This window comes from Colius striatus, chromosome 2 (assembly GCF_028858725.1).
Source record: "Colius striatus isolate bColStr4 chromosome 2, bColStr4.1.hap1, whole genome shotgun sequence".
In the NCBI taxonomy this organism is placed as follows: domain Eukaryota; kingdom Metazoa; phylum Chordata; class Aves; order Coliiformes; family Coliidae; genus Colius; species Colius striatus.
Genome location: NC_084760.1, coordinates 64,691,231 through 64,711,133, shown reverse-complemented (window position 1 = coordinate 64,711,133; position 19,903 = coordinate 64,691,231). Strand labels below are relative to the sequence as shown.

At 43.0% G+C, this 19,903-nt stretch overlaps 1 protein-coding gene across 9 annotated transcripts in view; it reads left to right on the top strand.

Moving 5' to 3' along the window:
- HIVEP2 (HIVEP zinc finger 2) overlaps positions 1-16,471 on the top strand; it is a 142,053-nt gene extending 125,582 nt beyond the window's left edge. For all 9 annotated transcript variants that reach the window (XM_061990835.1, XM_061990833.1, XM_061990834.1 and 6 more), the window contains 4 exons: positions 2,359-2,534; positions 4,982-5,083; positions 5,605-6,515; positions 13,888-16,471. In XM_061990835.1, coding sequence (XP_061846819.1) covers positions 2,359-2,534; positions 4,982-5,083; positions 5,605-6,515; positions 13,888-14,706 — 2,008 coding nt within the window. In that variant the 3' untranslated portion in view covers positions 14,707-16,471. The remainder of the gene's footprint in view (positions 1-2,358; positions 2,535-4,981; positions 5,084-5,604; positions 6,516-13,887) is intronic.
- Positions 16,472-19,903: the final 3,432 nt, after the last annotated feature.

The window sequence follows — 19,903 nt, the reverse complement described above, 5'->3', positions numbered from 1 at the left end:
GAAAAGCAGCAACGTGAAGTTCTGTACTTGCTGCAGTACAGTTAGTTACTAACGACATGAAGTGAAATGAGAGGAGGGAGGGGGCAAACGTGCCCACTCATCTGACATCTGGCTTAATGACATTATCAGCTGAGAGCAAGAGTTCACAGTTTGCTTATGTTTGCTCTTTTATATCCATCAGTAATAGACTCTAATTGAAAATCCCCAATAAAATAACATTTTGAATAGAAATCACAGGCCTCTGAGGTTTGTTAATGCTTTTTAACTCCAGAGTCCTATTCCAACCAAGCTCAGAGCAGCAATGACCATAGTACTTATATGGAAGTCACATATGGTAGCTTTGAGAGGGGCACAAGTTAATAATAAGATCTTATATTCCTGGGGGCTAGAAAGACAGTCACCATAGACTCAGTCTTCTGGTGTTTCAGGTTTTGGACCAGGCCTTCTGTAAATGTTGAATTTCTCTTACAGTCATTTTTATGGTGAAGCATACTTAGAGAGTCAAGGTCAGTTATGGCCAAGATCCCTCCATATCAGTGATGAAGAGACAGATCTTATCTAATTGTCTTTGTGCCCGATGGGATCTGACAGTTGATGGAAGCTGGTGGAATGAGGTCAAGCAGAGGAACAGCAGAAATGGAGTGGCAGAAAAGCATATGCTGTAACACAGCATTTATATTGAAAGTGTCAAACAGGGGAGATATGGTAGACTCCATGCCAGCAAAATCAAGATTGTAAGGAAACATGAAAAGAAGATTGTATGGCTATCTTTCAAACAATAACTGACCTTTTTTTTTTCTGTCTGTGGGAGGAAGCGTGGAGGTAGTTGATGAAGCAGTGACTAGAGAGATGATTAGGAGTCATTGGCATGTGCATATGAAAGAGATTTTGGGAAGTGGGGCAGATAGAGAAGCAGAACCCCAGAAATATTATTTTAACAACCCCAACCTGCTAGAGAGATGACTAATTATTAAATTACATTAGACTATGGTAGTTTTGACCATGGTGCCAGGGACAATGAAGGAAAGGGGAGAGGGACAATTTTATTGGAAAGGAGATGAAAAAGCCGCAAATTTAGACATCCACATTTGAAAGAGAAGCTGATGTGTTAATAGATAACAAGATGGATATGAGAACAAGACAGTGTTTTATGTATTTCTGAGATACTAGCTTCAGTATTTATATTGCTAGTGATATAGCTGAACATATGGAAGAAGTGTTTGTCTAAGAAAAGAACACTTGAAAAATGTTGCAGCTCCGTAACCCCAAAATTATCACTTGCTTCTTGTAGAGTTATCAAACACTAACAGAATCTTTCACACAGTCCCTTATTTATTTAAAGAGTACCAATGACACTCTGTGGGCTGCACATCCACAGGGTGACTGAAAGTCACCATTCTGTCCTGCTTGGGGAGAGGGCAATGGAGGACAGAGGGCAGAAAATACATTGTTCCTCAGTTCCTGCAGTTTCTGGGGTTTACTTTGGGTGAATGGGGATGAAGTTCTCCCTCTAGGGAATGCCCAGCACTCTTCAAACCTCAGAACAGCCTGAGCAGATCCCCTGGGCTCTTTGGGATTTTTGTATAAAAAATTTATTGTGATAGTAAAGGCAATGCAAAACTGTACATAGATTTGCATATCTTATTTATTATGTAATGGCACACTATGTAATCAGCAAAAATAGCATGGAACACGCCTATGCTAAGAAAAAAAAATCCTTTAACATTTTTCTGCTAAGTATGCAGGTTGGAAGTTTCCTGTTTTATTTCTAAAGCAGCATGTACCTGAGTGAACTTAACTTGGTGTCCCTTAGGGAGGGATCCATCATTAGGAACTTCAGGCATCTGTACTGTGAATGTGTACATCATTCCTAGTCATCTCCATTCCCTTCATAATGGTCAGAAATGGGCATTTCCAGGATGTGATCTAATCCCAAGGGAAAAATATGCTAAAATAGTTCAATGAACTGTGCAGCAAAATGAGGCTGTTTTCTGTGGTGATAGATGCCTGAGTGGTACATGACTACAGTTAGTTGAAATAAATCCGACACGTGGAGTCATATTTGGAGTTGTGCTGTGTCTGTAGGAATGGTAGCTGATCTGTTCCCTGACAAGGCGTTTATGCTGCTATCATACTGCATCCCTTTGGTTTCACATTGCTAAAACGCGTCGGAACCAGTGAATTCCATGAAAGGCAACACTTCCTGAATTCCAGACGAAATTCAGTAGTTCCTATGGACTCTGTGGATTTGTTCTGGTGAGATATATACAAGATCAGGATCGGATGCATAGAGATGATGTTTGTTCACATATGTGACCTAGAGTCTGTATGATTTAAATGCTTACTCTCTTCCAACAGGTATAAATCAAACGAGGATTATGTCTATGTAAGAGGTCGTGGCCGAGGAAAGTACATTTGTGAAGAATGTGGAATTCGCTGCAAAAAGCCGAGCATGCTCAAAAAACATATCCGCACTCATACTGATGTCCGGCCTTATGTATGCAAGTTGTGCAATTTTGCCTTCAAAACTAAAGGTACTTGACCCTTTTTTGCTAAACTCTTGCCAATGGAGTTATTTTGCCATCCAGGATGCAAGCCCCCTTTGCAATCAAGGAGAGAGTTTTCTTCAGAATAATATTATTGTGTTTATGTATACAAGATTTCACGAGAGAGGTTTTTCTCTTCTGTTTAATTGGCCCAGGGATTTTGTGAGACTCTGAGACTCCTTGGATAGCGTCATTAAGAGCTATAGGCTCTAGACTGGTCCATCTGTCTGCAGAGAAAATATAGTAGCATTAGAACCACCCTTACAAATAATACTTTCTGCCAAAATTGTTACATGGTACAAATTTTAATTGCAGCAACACTTAAATGCTACCAGGAGAGTACACTTGTTATGACATAATGGGGAAGCAGAGCATCAGCTACTGAGGAAAACATGCCTTCACGGGCTTTACAGTGGGTCAGTTTCAAATTTATAAATAATGTATGTCTCCCAGATGGGCCACTCCATCCACTGTGACATTAATTATGAATAGAGATCTGATAGCTTGTGTTCACATGTATTTATCAGCACAGGAAAAAGCTTCCATTTGTCACCCTAAGGCCACAGATAATTATTACATTCTTTGGCATTTGGATTTGCATTACAACGACCTCCTTAAAAGAAAAAAAACTCTTTTCTTTGGTAGCATTTCTTTGTAGCACAGCCCAAATGTGCCTTACATTCTCAGTTTCTGAACTGCCTTTTGGCAGACAAGGGAAGTGGGTTCTGGTCCCAGTGCGGTGAACTTAGTTGGAGGAGAGAGGAAGCTGGAGGAAATTTCTCCCAAGATCTCAGTGCAATTTCATGACTGTCTTGAGGATTGAGAATTGTAAAATAGTTTCCATGACTCCAGCACTTCTTCCTCTGCCAAAGATGGATAGTAGTAGACTCGTCAACCTAATTTAAGATGAGAACTTCCATGGGGGTGTAGAGACAAAGACAAGGAGCTTCTCATTTGTAGTCCCAATAGACCATCTCGTGAGCTGTGAGCTGTTCTCTTATCATTGTTTACATTTGACTTTGCTGGAGGAATGGGTCTTGAGGAGGGAGTTGAAGGAGGATTGTGGTTTTGCAGCTGTATTCAGAGAGGACATTCCAGGAAGAAGAGATGTCATGGAAAGAAGTGTGAAATAGCTTGCTGAGGCTGGCATTTCTGGCAGAGAAGAGTCAGGGAGAAGATAGTATGCTATTGCACAAGGGCACGAGTAGGGAGAGACTGACCTGTTCAGAGGCAGCAGTGGCCAAGTTAGATTTTTCATGCAGTGCACAGGCACAGTAAGAAACTCTTTCTGAGAAGGGAATTACTTGAACTAGCTGGGACTGTAAATCAGAGAAGAGCCTGGCTTATGAGCTTCTAAGCACAGCTCTAGTATCCAACAGAGTGGTGCAATATTCCTGCCCCCAGGTTGCATGTGCCACACACGCCATCTGGAGATGCTGATTGAGGTCGTAAAGCAGCATAGGTAACATTGACAGAGTGCTTTACTTGAGCTAAGAAGGACCGTGTCATGGTAGTGAGTTGGATTTGCTTGTGCCATGCTTTCCCTGTTGGGTGTTGCAGTTGTGACTGAAGTGACTAATGGATTAGAGCAGTAGTCTCATTTCTCCAGCTTGTGCTTTGTGCTCAAGATTCTTTGCCACAAACTGTCTCTTGGGGCCAGTCTCAACCCAATTTTCTTATCTATGAAAAAACAGACCAAGACAGGCACTCCAGAAAGTCAATATTCTAGTGTTAGATTGCTCCCTCAGGGGAATGAGAGATCTGATTTCAAATCCCTGCTGTGTCTCGTTCAGATCCGCACTCCAAAGCGGAGAGCTGAACCTGGATTTACCACATCCCAGGTGAATGCTGTAACTACAGCTCCTCTCAGTTCAGAGATTGCAGCTAGACAGTAAACTTGCATAGAGAAGTCTCCCATAAACGTCTCTTTTTGTGAGGTGCTTTTGCTTCAAAGTGCTTTGAACACATTGAACATTTGGAACTTACTTGTGAAGTAAATGGGAGAGAGTGTAGCTTGAAAGTACCACTGCGAGTCTGAGCCCTGAACAGCTGGTATGCACTGGACTTATGTCCATGTCCAGGCAGTCCATACATGTCTCAAACACTGATCCCAGGGACAGATAGCACCCAAAAGGGAGGATTTTATCTTGCTAATGTGTCTAAATGTCACGTGGAAAAAATGGAGATATGTCTATATACCTCTTATGCCCTGAGTTTAAGGTTATTTGACTTTTTTTAAAGACATTAAAAAAATCCAGTCCTATTAGAACAGGCTCTGAGAGCAATGGGTTGGGTGAGTCAGCCACCTCTGTTGTGTGTGTTTTTAAACTGAACACTCCCCATCTGCAGGATAACAAAATTAAGATACACCAAAATCTGACTTGGAGGGTGGTCTTTGCTGTTGTCCATTAATTGGATTAATCTCTGATCCATAGGAAATCTAACAAAACATATGAAGTCCAAAGCACACATGAAAAAATGCCTGGAGCTTGGAGTATCGATGACATCCGTAGATGATGCTGAAACTGAAGAAGCAGGTATGTCAGAATGATGTCATTTAGTTGGAATGGCCTCTGGAGTATGCAAATGACTCATTGCACTTCAGCACAGTGGCTGGCATGGGAAAATGTATTTGGGGCATTTTTAAATTAAGAGGCATCTTTTTAATAAACAGGAAGTATGAAAAATAGATCAATTTGTCTGAGTTACATTTTTTATTAAGATGCTTGAGGAGGAGCTAGAAATAAAAGTATGACCTGTTGCCATCTATCTCATACAAAATTCCCAGTCTTTTCAATTTAGATTTGAGATGTTGCAACATCTAGTGAGGTTGCAAGGTGGAGTAGGTTGAATTTTCTGTTTATACTTCAAGTACAGTTTTAAGGCATCATCATGAAAAGCTACGATTTGAGACAACAAAGAATGGCTTTATGCAGCCATCCCGGATGAAGAGCATCCAGTGATGCCAGTGGGTGTGCTGGGTGGGAAACAAGTGTAGTGGAAGGTGTTCAGAGGTCAGGTGTGTGCTCACCATTTTGACTTGCTGTGGCTGTTTCAGAAAACATGGAGGACATGCAGCAGGAGGCAGAGAAGAGCGGCAACCTGACAGGCCTGTCAGCAGAGCACCAGTTTTCTGATGCAGAGGAGTCAGATGGCGAGGATGGCGATGACAATGACGATGATGATGAAGATGAGGATGATTTTGATGATACTCAGGGAGACTCGACACCAAAAACCAGATCAAGAAGCACTAGCCCCCAGCCCCCTCGGTTTTCTTCTCTGTCAGTGAACTCGGCTGGGGCGTCACAGGGGGCTTCCCCCGAGGGCTCCCTTCCTGTGGGACACTCCTCCCTCATCAGTTACTTGGTAACCTTACCTAGCATTCAGGTTACTCAGCTCATAACACCGAGTGACTCCTGTGAAGACTCACAGATGACAGAATATCAGAGGTTTTTCCAGAGCAAGAGTACTGATTCAGAGCCCGATAAAGACAGGTTGGACATACCTAGCTGCATGGATGAGGATTGTGTGCTTTCATTAGACCCTAGTTCGTCTCCGAGGGACCTCTCACCTTCCAGTCAACAGTCATCACCCGGCTATGATTCTTCACCCTACAGAGATAACTCACCAAAGAGGTATTTAATGCCAAAAGGGGATTTGTCGCCCAGAAGACACCTGTCACCCCGAAGAGATATTTCACCCATGAGGCACCTTTCCCCACGGAAGGAGGCTGTGCTGAGGAGAGAGTTATCACCAAGACGGGACGTGTCACCGAGACGTCACCTGTCACCAAGGAGACCAATGTCACCAGGGAAAGATGCATCTGTGCGAAGAGATTTGTCTCCTAGGCGAGAGAGGAGATACATGACCTCCGTTAGAGCGGCATCTCCCCGAAGGGGCTTATACCATAATCCAGCGTTGCCCATGGGTCAATATTTACAGTCTGAATCTATTCCAGTGGGACATTCAGTAAGTATGAAAGAATATTTTCACTGACATGTTGTCAGAAACAGTGCTCATACCTGATTTGTGCATAGTATTTTCAAAAACGTTGCAGCTTTGTAGAAGAAGGCGGCTTAAGCTTTGAGCCTTGTTGGGAAGTCCTGGAACAAACGTGAGGAATTTGGAATAGATGGGGACCAAGTCAAGATGTTGATTCAGTTTGATGCAACAGAGTTAGCCTAACGGTCAAACTCTCATTTGACACAGGTCTGAGTAGCTCTGTGAACTTCAATGGAATTAGGCTGGCTTACATTAACTGCCCCCATCTTTATAATATTTGGTCTATATATATATATATAAAAAATTATTTTTAAATGGCACAGGAAGCTTACGTGGTATGTGGGTGTTGTTTCTGCACTGTAAAGGCTTTTACCTCCCAGATTGTCAGATAGAATTGAGCCCAGATCAGGGCTTAAGGTATGCTGCAGTATGGTGCCTATCACTGTAGTATTTTTTAATGAAATAAAACCATTGAAGTAAGTGGAACCTCTCAGAAAATCAGGATACCCATTGAAATCAGGATCTGTGGCTGGAGTTTAAAGGATATTGTTGTGTGACAGGAACAGGCAGCTGTCCGCCTCACAGAAAGAGACATCGCAACTGGCTGTTTCAGCAGGGATGCAACTCCCTGGGTAGAAATAGAAATATGTAGAACTTGCACAGCTGCTGGCTGTGCTGTTCTCTTTTAGTGAATCAGCTCTCAGAAACTGCCCACTTGGCATTTTTGCCTGGCCTTAGCATTCACAAAGCACTCTCTCCACAAATAAATTTGGTTTTCGGAGTTAAGGAACAGCCTTGTTATGTATACATTTATTCATTTAGTATGCTTCCCTCGCCACATTTGATGTTGCTGCTGCCCTCTCACTGCCTGCTTTGTCAGCCCATATGTGTGGGTTTAACCTGGGCACGCTGTGACAGGTTTCTGCTGCCTCAGGGCTCCTGCCTCCCAAACCTTCTCCCCGCTGAGCTCCCCTCCCCCCCCCCCTTCCCCATTGCCAGTCTTTGCTACTTCTGTAGTCTTTGTGGTGTTTCTCTCTAGGGGAAGGAGAATTTAACCCTGAGCTCATAAAATCATTTTCAGAGCTCCGGGGTGAATTTGTGAGACCAGGCTGATGTGTTAGCCGTCCCTGGGTATGGAGGAAGGATGCTTCTGCGGAAAGGTGGCTGGAGCAGGGGTGGACTGAGATGCTGCCAGTCTGACAGATCTAAAAATGACTTCCAAGCTTTTCAGGGGGATCCGGGAAAGTTGCAATGTGAGCAGCTGTATGTGGAGTACAAAGCAATACAAGTACTTTTCCCACATCTTAGATATGGCCTTGTGGCCTAGTAGGTTGTTGGGGAGAGCAGTGGAGAGGGATGGTTGACTAAGTGGTCCTTGAGGAAGGAGATACTGAAGCCCTGGGGAAAGCATTTCGTAGCCGAGAGAGGATACAAATCCCTCCAGCAGTTCTACAAATTTAGGAAGCACAAGAGTATAAAGAGCCATGAGTTTAACAGTCACAATGTCTTAGTATCAAATGGAAGAGATTATATGAGATGCTGCTGCTGACATTGTGCAAGGAGCCCCTCTTGAGACACTTCAGCTGACATCCTGTAATGAATGGTGATGCTGGCAAAAGGGTGTATAGCAGTCACCCTTGGCCATCTGACAGTTCTTGCTGTAATGTTTGCATTGTTGGTTATGCTTACCTTCCAGCGAGGCATTTAGCACATTGTAAGGACTGCTTTAGCACCTTTAGCTCCTTCTTCTGGAAAATCCACCATGCCAGATGGGCTTTTAACACCTAATTTTTGAGGTAAGATCAGGCATGTGGCAGTGAAAAATCCAGTGTAAGAGATCGTTTGGCCTACTAACTCTGTGACATGGTGAGTGTTTTGAGGAAGAAGCCCAGACCTCAGTACAGTCACAGGAACCTGAATACAGGCATCACTGGAAGCAGAGCCCAGGCAAATTTAAATGAGGAAATGGCAAGTGAGGATGATTGTCCATCTCAGCAAATGACTGCAAGGAAGAAAAGGTGGATTCCTCACCTCTTGATTCCTTTCTGCAAGACACACTTTAGCCAAACAGCAGTTAACTTTAGGTCTCAAACACAAGTTATTATATTCAGTGTGTGGGAAGACAAATAACACCTGATCATGCTATAAATTAAAGTTGTCAGAGAAGAAAAAAATGAATAAAGGCTGTTTTTCAGTTTCAGAGAAGTGAAATCCAGCAAATCAGAACATGATTAACAGGTGCATTAGTGATGCACAGACCAGCTTACAATCCTGCTTCCTCTTTCAGAGCTGCATTTCAGTTCCCAGTCCTGGCAGGAGTAAGAGCATTCTTGTGTTTCTGGTGCCTGCAGTTCTCAGAAGAGACTAGTTTTCCTTTTTCCCCACTGAAGTTGATGTACTTGCTCCAGTCTTTTTGGCTAGTGCTGGTTCCTTCATGTTGCATCCTCTTGAATGTTCATGAACTATGGTAATCTTGTGAAAAGAGCTTGTAAAGTGCTGTAGCATTGAAAGCATCACACAGAAAGCAATTGAAATTACTTGTTTAGGAAGTGGAAAAGAGCATGGAGAGAGGAAATTTTTTGTAGATTTTGGGTTTTTTTAGCAGTTAATAGCATAGAATCATAGAATGGTAGGGGTTGGAAGGGACCCTTAGAGATCATTTTGTCCAACCGCCCTGCTGAAGCAACTCCACCTAGATCAGGTCACACAGGAACGTGTCCAGACGGGTTTTGAAGACCTCCAGAGAAGTAGACTCCACACCCTCCCTGGGCAGCCTGTGCCAGGGCTCCCTCACCTGAACAGTAAAATACTTTTTCCTTACGTTTAAAGTGAACTTTTTGTGTTCCAGCTTATGTCCATTACCCTTTGTCCTGTCACCAGATAGAACAGAAAAAGGTGATGCCCCAACCTCCTGACATCCACCATTTAGATATTTGTAAATATTAATGAGATCCCCAGTCAGTCTCCTCTTCTGCAGACTAAACAGCCACAGATCCCACTGTCTTTCCTCATAAGGAAGATGCTTCAGTCCCCTAATCATCTTGGTGGCTCTGTGCTGGATGCACTCACGCAACAGGTTATTCTCTCCAGGGTATCCTAAGGCTCTGATTGATGCTGGTGCACATTTGGCTTTGGCAAGTTAAATTGGTGTCTTTAAGTAAGGCTCTCTGAGTCTTTAAATATTGCTCTCTGAGTATATTTAGGATCTTCTGTCAATGACAGAGGTTTCTTTCCTTTCTGAAGAGGCTGGTGGTTAGTTATCAATGGGCTCTCATTCTTCTACACAGATATTTTATGCTACTCCTGAGAGAAGGAAGAGAGATGAGGAGGCTGCTTTTGTTCAGTTTAGTTTGTATCAGGCATATGTTTGTCTGACTCACATTGCAGAGCAGTCTTGGAATAAGTGACCTGGATTATCTTCAGAGGAAATTAAACTGAAAAACAAGCTTCAAGAGTGCAGCAGGTGCACCTAGACTATGAGTGGACATTCAAACTGAGTGAGAAGAGGCCACATTAGGATTAGTCCAAAGCAACCTTCCCCTCCAACACCACAACACTTATATCGTGAACATGGGATCCAGCACCAACAGCTTCACTCTTTTCCTGCTTGTCCCCACTCCCAGTGCACCCTCACAGAGTCACAGAATCTTAAGGGTTGGAAGGGACTTTGAAAGATCATCCTGTCCAACCCCCCTGCCAGAGCAGGAACACCTACAGTAGGTCACACAGGAACTCATCCAGGTGGATTTTGAATGTCTTCAGAGAAGGAGACTCCACAACCCATCTGGGCAGCCTGTTCCAGTGCTTCATCACCCTCACAGTGAAGAAAGTCTTCATTGTATTTCTTTGGAATTCTTGTGTTCCAGATTATACTCATTGCCCCTTGTCCTATCATTGGCTATCACTGAGAAGAGCCTGGCTACTTCCTAGTGTGAAACAGAGCTGCACGTCACCTTACAGTCCCAGGGCTAGACACAATGAGACTGTGAATGTATCTTGCTGTGAACAGTACAAACCTGTCTCTAACAACTGTTTTAGCTACTAGGAGGTAGTGGATTTTGCTTGTGTTGCTGTTTTGTTGCACCTCACCTTCATTTTGAAGTCTGAAGCCTTGAAGGGGGTTAGGCATCTCTATACCCACTTTAAAGTAGGTAGGACATAAGGTCCTTTGATCATCCCAGACATATATTAAAATCGTTATATCTCGAGTGAAATGTATTCCTGTACAGAGAGCCAACATAAAACTTCTTAAGTCCAGGTGAACTGTAAATAAGTCCACTGGTTTATGTGGGCTGCTGTGATGTGTTCTCAGCAAGACTGCAAATTGAGCTGATCCTGAATCTGAAGTCCATGCAGATGTATAGTCGCTTTAGTAAACATCATGTCTTATAGAAAGCACATTGGTAATATGTTCCATTACTGAATTTCACAAGAGAGTTCAACATTTTCTACTTTTTTAACTTAAAAAAGCCTCAAGTACTTTATGATATGGTAATCAAAAAGATTGTTTTCCGCTTGCTGTCTTCTTGCAAGCTGTGGTCTGAAGCTACCAAGAGGATGTCTGTGAAGGCTGCTTGGCTTTGAAATGCAATCTTCCTCTTAATCCTCCACAGCCTGTTTTGGGTGATGTACCAGATACAGAGTAAACCCTATCTCATCCCTGAGGCCTTCTGGGGGACCTGTGAAGCTGGATGTGGCTTTGCTCAGGGGCGTGGTGTGTCAGTCTTGCTTTATGACCAGGTCAGGGAGTTTAGTGAAGTTGAAGTCAAGTTTGTTGCTCAGGAAATTAGATGTCACCTGGAGTTGGAGGGAAATACGCTCCACTGCAGCAAATGAGAATAGTAGGAAACAAACTGCATTCCCATCACTTAACAGAGAGGAGCTCATCTCACTGTGCTGGCAGCAACCCATTGTGACTGCACCACAAAAAGATACCGTGACTTTCTGCGCTGCGCCCAGTGATGGCATCCAATAGTTGACCTGTTGACAGAACAAAGTCTTTGGACCTTCAGGATGTTTGTTAAAGGAAGGCAACTCCTTTATACTCATCTTTCCCCATGAATATTTATATGTGTCTCTGCTTGTAGCTATGAAAATGCTAGATAATGGCAAAGGAAATAAAAGCCTACAAACAGTTATTATTGTCTGTAACCACTTATGTTGGCCATTTCCAAACTTATCTGCCAGAGCTAAAGAGAGATAAACTGGTATGTGCTCACCTGGGCTTGGAAGGCTTCCAGTGGACATGCACACACTGTCACTGCCTATGTAAAAATTAGGCATATGAGACATATATTGGATGATGCCGCTGATCTTGAAGCATACAGCAGTTTCTACCATGTTAGCCACATCTGACTGACAAGGACAGACTGCTGCTTTATTCCCTTTTGAAAATGTGTCAAGGTACAAGGTGAAGCCAGTGTCTTTCTCAGTTAGAGGTTTGTATGTGACTAAGTTTGGTCTTCGATGAGTTATACTCCTTATATTGGTTGTTCTTGCTCTATTTCCCTTAGCCTAAGTTCACATCAGATACAATAGTGATAAATGTCATGGCTTAGGAAACAGCTGAGAGGACAGTATGACCGAGAAATGAGTTGACAGACCAAAGATGGAAATAAAGGAGGCAAGCAGCTGTGCAGAGGTGAGGTTAGCGATAGGAAGGACTGACAGGGTAGGTGAACTATGTCTTGTGGCTTGGCAATTGCAGTTCATTATGTGGGTTTTTTCCCCATTCAGCATTATAACGTGCTGTCACTGTGCTTTCTTTTGACAGTTTCTGTTTTATGAGACTCAAGTTTCTCGCTTTCTGAATAGGAAAATTCCTAACATAGATTAGTCTCTGAATAATAGTAACTCTTAAGTTTGGCTCTGATGATCATGGGTCAGCCTTCCTGTCTCAACATTAATTTATATCAAACAGGACACAGTATCTGAGCACAGTGAGACTGAGCCTCTGGGTAGCACAGAGACCAAACCTTTAATTGCCCCCTAAACTGGTTCCCTGGGATAGGGTCAAGAGGTTGCTTAATGCCTTCAGAGCAAAGATTTCCCAGCAGTGAAGTGCTGCCACTTCAATGCATTGGTATTTAGCAGTGTAGTCCTCGGGCTGCCACGTCAGGACTGCGGTAGCAGAACGGCTGTGGGACAATTGATAGGTGTTTGGTCAATTTACAGAGCAGAGATGAGCATTTTTGTTCATTTAATTTCCTATGGGAGTCCTTGAGAATTGTGTGGCCAGATCCCACACACAATTATTAAAATGTCATCCTGCACTTCCATCATCATTATTCCTCTGGTCAGCAATAAATGATACTTAATCATCAGATGGAAAACAAATTTTAAAAGTTAAGAATGGGAAAAAAAGAGAAACTCAGAAACCCAGGGCATATTTCATACTGAGTGGAGATAGAGCTGTTCATTCTTCCAAGGCAGGAACTAATGGGAAGGCACTGAAAATGTCAATATTGCAAGATTGGCTTTTATTAGCTGTTAAAAAATCCCTCATTTTTCACAATCCCATTATGAATGGTGAGTCTCGTTGCAACAGAACCATCACTTTCACTCATGGTTGATGACTGTGCTTTTGTTATTGTTTATTGTTTACACTACAGATAGGCCAGAGTGATCCTCTGTTGTCTTAATGACAGTAAAAATCTGGAGTTTTCTTTGCACGGAGGCACTTGAACTTCCGTGGAAATACCCATTCCATTTCATCAAGGATTGGGTAAAGCTCACAGGGAGCGAGTGCCCTCTCTGAGGCTCCAGAGCAGGATTCTGGGGCCCCAGAGCAGGATATTTCAGCAAGCGGAAAATTGGTACAGATGGTCAGATTTTTCCCCTACTGGCAAGGAGAGGTAGCGAGCAGGGAGTGCTCAGAAGCGCTTTGTTTCTCTACAAAAAGTCTCCATACCATACCCAGTGTGGCCTGCCAATACCAGCACAGTTTACCTAAAAGAGAAGGTAAGATGGATCTCCTGGCCAGATTTCTCCTGGGGAATGAAACTCTGCCTACCCCAAAATCTCTCTGCAGTTTCAGTTGAACGTAGTACTCTGCACTTCCTGACGTAAATCACTGCATTGTGTTGTTGAACACGCTTTAAGTAGCTGCTGCCTTTTACCTCAGGAGCCCTGTAGGGATGAGCTAAGCAAAACCTCCCCTGTTGTTTGGATAAGCAATTAGTGGAGTTTTCCGAATGCTTTGGGATCCGTCTGGATTGAAAGGTGCTTCATGAGCGGGAGGTTGTGTTAGACAGGAAAGCAGATAGGTGGTTTGGCAGACAGACAAGAATTTTCCTAGTAGCAGCACTGACATTTCTTTTGGTTTTTTTTCTGGTTACAGAGAAGGGGGTTGTCTCAGGGGCCTTACTTCAACGTATATGGAGAAAAAGGAGGTATGGAGCACCGCGGGCCTAGCCTTTTCCCTGAAGGTCCGAGCGACTATGTCTTCAGTCATCTTCCACTACACTCCCAGCAACAAATCCGAGCTCCCATCCCCATGATGCCTATCGGGGGTATCCAGATGGTCCATTCAGTACCGGTGGCCCTTTCAGGTTTACATTCTCCGTCCACTCTGGCCCTGCAGAGGGAGGGCTCTGAGGAGAAGCCAAGAGGAACTGTGGAAATCCTTACAAAAGAGCCGTATAGTGTTTCTAAGCACCACGAGAAGCGTACCTCTCCGCACAGCTTGCACCCTGCCTCTCCCTCCAGCGCGCCCTCCTCTCCATTGCTGTTGCTGGCGCAGAGCACATCGGAGGACAGTGTTGTAGCTACGGAGGGGGAGCAGGAGGAGAACATACAGACTTGTACAAAAGCCATAGCCTCTCTGCGAATCGCCACAGAAGAAGCAGCTCTGCACGGGGCGGAGCAGCTGCAGAGGCCTTCTGAGCCTCACCAGAAACCCTTAGAAAGTGCACATTTTAGCATTAAACACTTTAGTGGATCTGAGCCGGGCCAGACCTGTGCCTCAGCCACCCATCCTGACTTGCACGGTGGTGAACAGGACAGTTTTGGTACATCACAGACTGCGTTAGCCCATCCCACCTTTTACAGCAAGAGCTTTGTGGATGTCCAGCAGTTGGGCTTTCACGGCAGGAGCGACCCCCCATCAAGCACACAGGAAAGAAAAGATCCGTCATCTGAGAAGAGCAAGCAGCATTGATCTGAGATGCATGGAGACTTTCACCCATACATTTACCCCCACCTTTTTTTTTTCCTTTTTTTTTTTTTTTAGAGAGATAGACAAAGTATTCAACTTTACAGCATGCCTGTTCTAAGTTACAGTAGTTTGCTATTATATATACTTTTGTTATATCAAAAGAATTAGATAAAATAACAAGTCATCACAAGCCTGACCAAAACTAAATTTGAAATTCTTATTGGGTCTGGTACTTTTAAATTGTACAGATGTTTGTGCCTTTTCTTTACTTTGCTTATATTCTTATAAGCATTTTTTTAGCAGTAATTTGTACATATTTTAGAATTTGTGTATCTGCTTTGTAATAAATGTAATTTCTTTCCTTTTTTGGACACTTGGATCTAAATGATGTAAAGCAAAACAGCATCAATATATGTGAGGTTGCACTAAAACATATTTTTATATGATTAAAACTGAACAGCTTTTATGTACAGCTCTGATTCTGTAATACTAATATTTATTTACTTTGTTTCATAAATTGTAAATTTTTTTCTTAATGTTGTGGATTGCTTTTCTATGTGAAGCATGAGATTTACTGTTGCGTAATTAGAACAAAATGTATATTGTAAAACAAGATATTTAAACTAGAGTATCTTATCTTATTCTGCACTTATGCGTTAGTTAAAAAAAAAAAAAAGATAAAGGATGTATCAGTCAGTTCTTAACTCTTGTAATTTTTTTTGGTCTCGTTTGCCAGATTGACTATAACTTAAGTGCTGATTGTGATTTTAAACTGATAGTACCGTAAAGCATTAAAGTAAAACAATGTGCTATTGTGAGTTTTTTCAAAGCTTTATAAAACAGTTATAAATATATTAAAAGTATTTGGTCTTATGTGAACATGTTGATCTATATACTCCTTTAAAAAGCTATGGGAAAACATTCCACCCCATGTAAATATGTGCATCACTGGTACCGTCTGTGTAACTCACTGGGACAGGCGAGGTTGGCTGTGCTGCCGGGTGTGGAACGAGGGCACAGCTGGCTGCCGGGAGACAGACTCCGGCCGCGGCTCAACCCGCTCCCTGGCCTCCAGCAGCGGGGTGGCAAGGCCCCTATGGCCGTGTGGGGCTGGGCAAGGAAGCCAGCCCAGCCTGCTGGCTGGCCACATGTCCTCCGCCGAGCCCCAACAGTCCCCTGCTTGTGAGGGCTGACCATGGGGCAGAGGCGTCATGTGGCGGTGCCCCAAAATTCCAGAGAGGGGTTTGGAGTGGGGGGGAGAAAAGCAAAGGTGCTTCCTTGCACTTGACCACCACAGCTAGTCACTCCCTGGTGTGGTCCCTGGGTCAGCTTCAGGGGAGGCCCCTGTCCCGTCGCATGGCTGGAGGAGCAAGGCCTTGCCAGCAAGGCAGAAAGCACTGCTGCCTTGGCCTCTTCACGCAGCAGGATTCATGGGCAAGAAAGTCACAGTCTTCCAGAGCAAAGTCTCCACCTGGGTGAGGTTTGCTCCAGAGGAGAGTCAGAAACAGCCCAGGCTGGTGTTTGAAAACATGTGGTGGCTTACCACTACCACCAGCAGCATGTGTGTGCGCATGTGCATGCGCACACACACACACTCACACTTGGACACACACACACACACACACACACAGATGAAAGAAGCCAACAACCTGGATTATATTTTGTGCTATTTAGTGGATTATAAATCTGTGAAACCAAGTTTGTATATTGACTTACAATACATTTAAGGAGTGTTCTTTAAAAAGAAATAAATATACAGTTACATGCATGAGGTGTCTAGTTTTCATGTGTTCTTTGAATTTTCCAGTTTTATTGGCGTTCCAGTATATTGCCAGAACTTTTTATTCTCAAGCACTGCTTTCCTGCAGGAGTGCCCTTAAGAATGTGAGCAGCAGCAAAAAAATGGGGATCATATTTTGGCCTCCTCAGATACTATAAAACCAAACCAGTTTATTTCTCCAGTAATACCATGTGGGGACATAACCATAACTGGTATATTGTCATAATTCTAGCACGATGGCCTATGACTAATGTAACACCATAATGGATGATGACCACTGCTAACCATTGAAGGTTAGTTTCTAATACCCATTGCAGCGTTCCTACCTTTATTCCAGATCATTATGGCAACCTTGCCAAGATAAACGTGTGCCAGAAAGCTGGCTCATCTCAGACTGGAGGGAGGAGAAGCAGTGCATGTAGTTGGAGGTGAGCAACTTGTTGGATCATGCTTCCATAAAAAATGGAGAAGTTAATTGTACATTTTAAATAAACAAGACTTATCTGATAAAAGCTTCTCTCTTCTCCTCCTTGACTGCACGGCTGAATTGAGAACAAAATGCTCTGCACAATAATCAGCTAATCAGGTAATCACAGATATTTCATTAAAAGGGAAGCAGGCAACCCCCCGATGGTAAATGCTGTATTAACATTGCCTTTATAAGCATCCCCTTTACTGTGGGAATTGCTTCTGTCTTGCCTGATTATTTTAATTAATTTCTAGCTGCAATTTACCATCCACCTTTTCAGCCTTGGGGCGTTATTTGTTTTTTCTATAATCATTGAACAAATATCACTGAAATTACATGTGATATTTTTAGGTTACAATGGAGCAACCCTAAAGAGGTTTCAGGTACTTACAATCTTAATTGTATTTTCTTAATGAGTTAATGTTTATATAATGCTTTGGAAAAAAAAAACCCTATCCTCATACAAGGCCTAGGCACTGACGATGGCCAGTTTTCATGCTTTGCAAGGGATGTGGGGGAGGAAGGCAAACACTAATTTTTCCCAGGTGTGAGTAATTTTCAGAATCAATACAGTGTGCACAGTACCTGTGTCCAGGGTCAAATAATTTCATGAGTTCTCTGCACACCCTCCTCAGTGCAGCCCAGCAGTAACACGGGTGGAGCTGCAGTTGTGCTCTGCTGTGCTGAGACAACACACTGTGCTTCTAGCCGATGGGCTCGGGCTGAGTGCTGTGGGAACACAGCTGTGTGGACTCTGGATGGGGCTGTTGGTCTCTGGGAAAAACTGCAAGTGCCTGTGTGTGCTGACAGCCCCTGTGAGGATGATGGGGAGTGGCTTCCTCCAAAATACTCGTCATGATGGGTGCACATAGGTCTGATGGGACCAAGGAGAGGAACTCTGAGGTCTCTGATGTAAAAGTTCTGTGTTTCTAAAAGGGATGAAAATAAGATGTTTAACAGAACACTTCAGAAAACTGCAGAACCAAAAGGATTTTTATATGCAGTGTGCTATAGAATTTCTAAGTCAGGAATATAATTACCTATTATATTGTTCATGGAGGTTATAATTTTCTATGAAGATCCATATGTCTTTTCTGTAAAGCACAAGGGAAATACAGATGCTTTGGCAAGCTCTCTTTATTCCCTTCTCACAGAATACTGTCACCAGAGTCACTTCAGGATCTATTTGTGTCAGCAAAACAGAGAGCATATTGGACTGATATAGCTGCCTGCACAATCCTCTTATGAAGCTTTGGATTCTGACTCAGGGTAGTAACTCTGTCGCATGTTAAATACCTTTATGTGGACTTCCCCACTGCAGGACACATTGCCAGCAGTGGATAAGAATTAGAACCAATAAAGGACGTCGTTAGCTGTAACAGACTGAAATGGAGCTGTGTGACTTCAGTATAAAAATTTCAATCCAAGAATGCTCCCGTTTCACCCCAGCAACATCGAGATTGATAATGTGCCTCCTTGTTTGAGGTTGTTTCCTGCTTTTGGGCATGAGCTGAACTTCTCTCCTAAGAACTGTTTCATGCCTCTTCCTCTCTTACAGTGACCCAGACACCAGAAATTACATGTTTCTGGGCCTAGATTCTCCATGGGACCCTGCCCTACTGAGTGGGTCTTTGAAAATACTTGACCTATGATGAAATATGCCTGCCTGTTGAGTTATACTTCTGTCAAGTGCTGTCACCACCTCCTACAGATTAGACTAATGACTTGCTCCCTCTCCTTGGGTATCTAAAAAAAACCCCCAAATCTATGTTGAAATCTATGTTAGATCAACATCTCCAATATCCTAGGAGAGTGCTCTAAGTACTCCATGAGGAATCTTTTCTTTCCTGCTGAGGTTCTGCTACTGTGAAGTAAAAAAATCACAATTCATTAGATGAAGATTGTAACCTACTGTCCCCAAGAAGAAAAGCTATTTGGATGTGCCCTGCTCATTACAGAGAGAGCCATCTAGAAGGCCAGTGAGTAGAGTGGTGTGACAGAGACTTTGAAGGACAAGGATTGAGCTCAAGTAGCTCACTGCCTGCAACCTTCAAGATAGCTTGGAATGCATGGTTTCAAACATACTTCCTGTTTAGCATCCACCTCCTTTCTGAGGTGGCTGACTCTCTCATGTCCAATCGAGGAGGGCCAGGTGACAGACTTGAAGTTCTGGGCTTCAGAGTGAGGACCAAGCCTCGAAAATCAGATGCTACAATGCCTAAATATTTTTTTTCTTTTTTTTTTCTTTTTCCCTAAACAGCTCAGGAAGAACAAACCTTATTGATTTATTCCATTGCTCGCTGGAACAAGTCAATGGGAGTTATCCTTTTAAGTCATTTAGCCACCCCTGAAAATCCCAATCAATATTCTTTGAAGAACATCCTTAAAGTAAATCCAGGATATTCAATGGAAAATCTGCACAGCACAGCATACATTTTAGGCTAGCCACTATTTTATGCTTTGGGTTTTTTCAGTTAAATTGCCTGCATGAAAAAAATCAGCAGTCTGTGTACTAATAGAGTTTATTACTGTGATGATGTCCCTGTGCCCTTTTTTTCATACACAGATTACATACACTAAACATGGACCCTGAACATATGCTTACTGTAGACTCGATTTCAGAGGAAAGTGCTGGATAGTTTGACCTGTTCTGCAATTATTCTCAGGGGCTTTGCATATGCTACATCTGTCACGTGTGCTTGCGCTATCTTTAATATGCCTGCTTTTAACTGGATTTGGTGCCATTGATAGCACCAGGAATGTGGGAAACAGCTTTCACTGCGAAACACTTGGCTTTTGCCCCTATGTGATGCCTACACGAGCTATAATCTGATTTGTTGTGTGTACATAAGTCCTTTCCGAATGATTCTACTTGGTGAGGAAAATTCTTTTTAGGAATTTCTTTAATTTGTGGGTGTAGAGGTGCCCTGTACATATGGCTTGTATGGGTA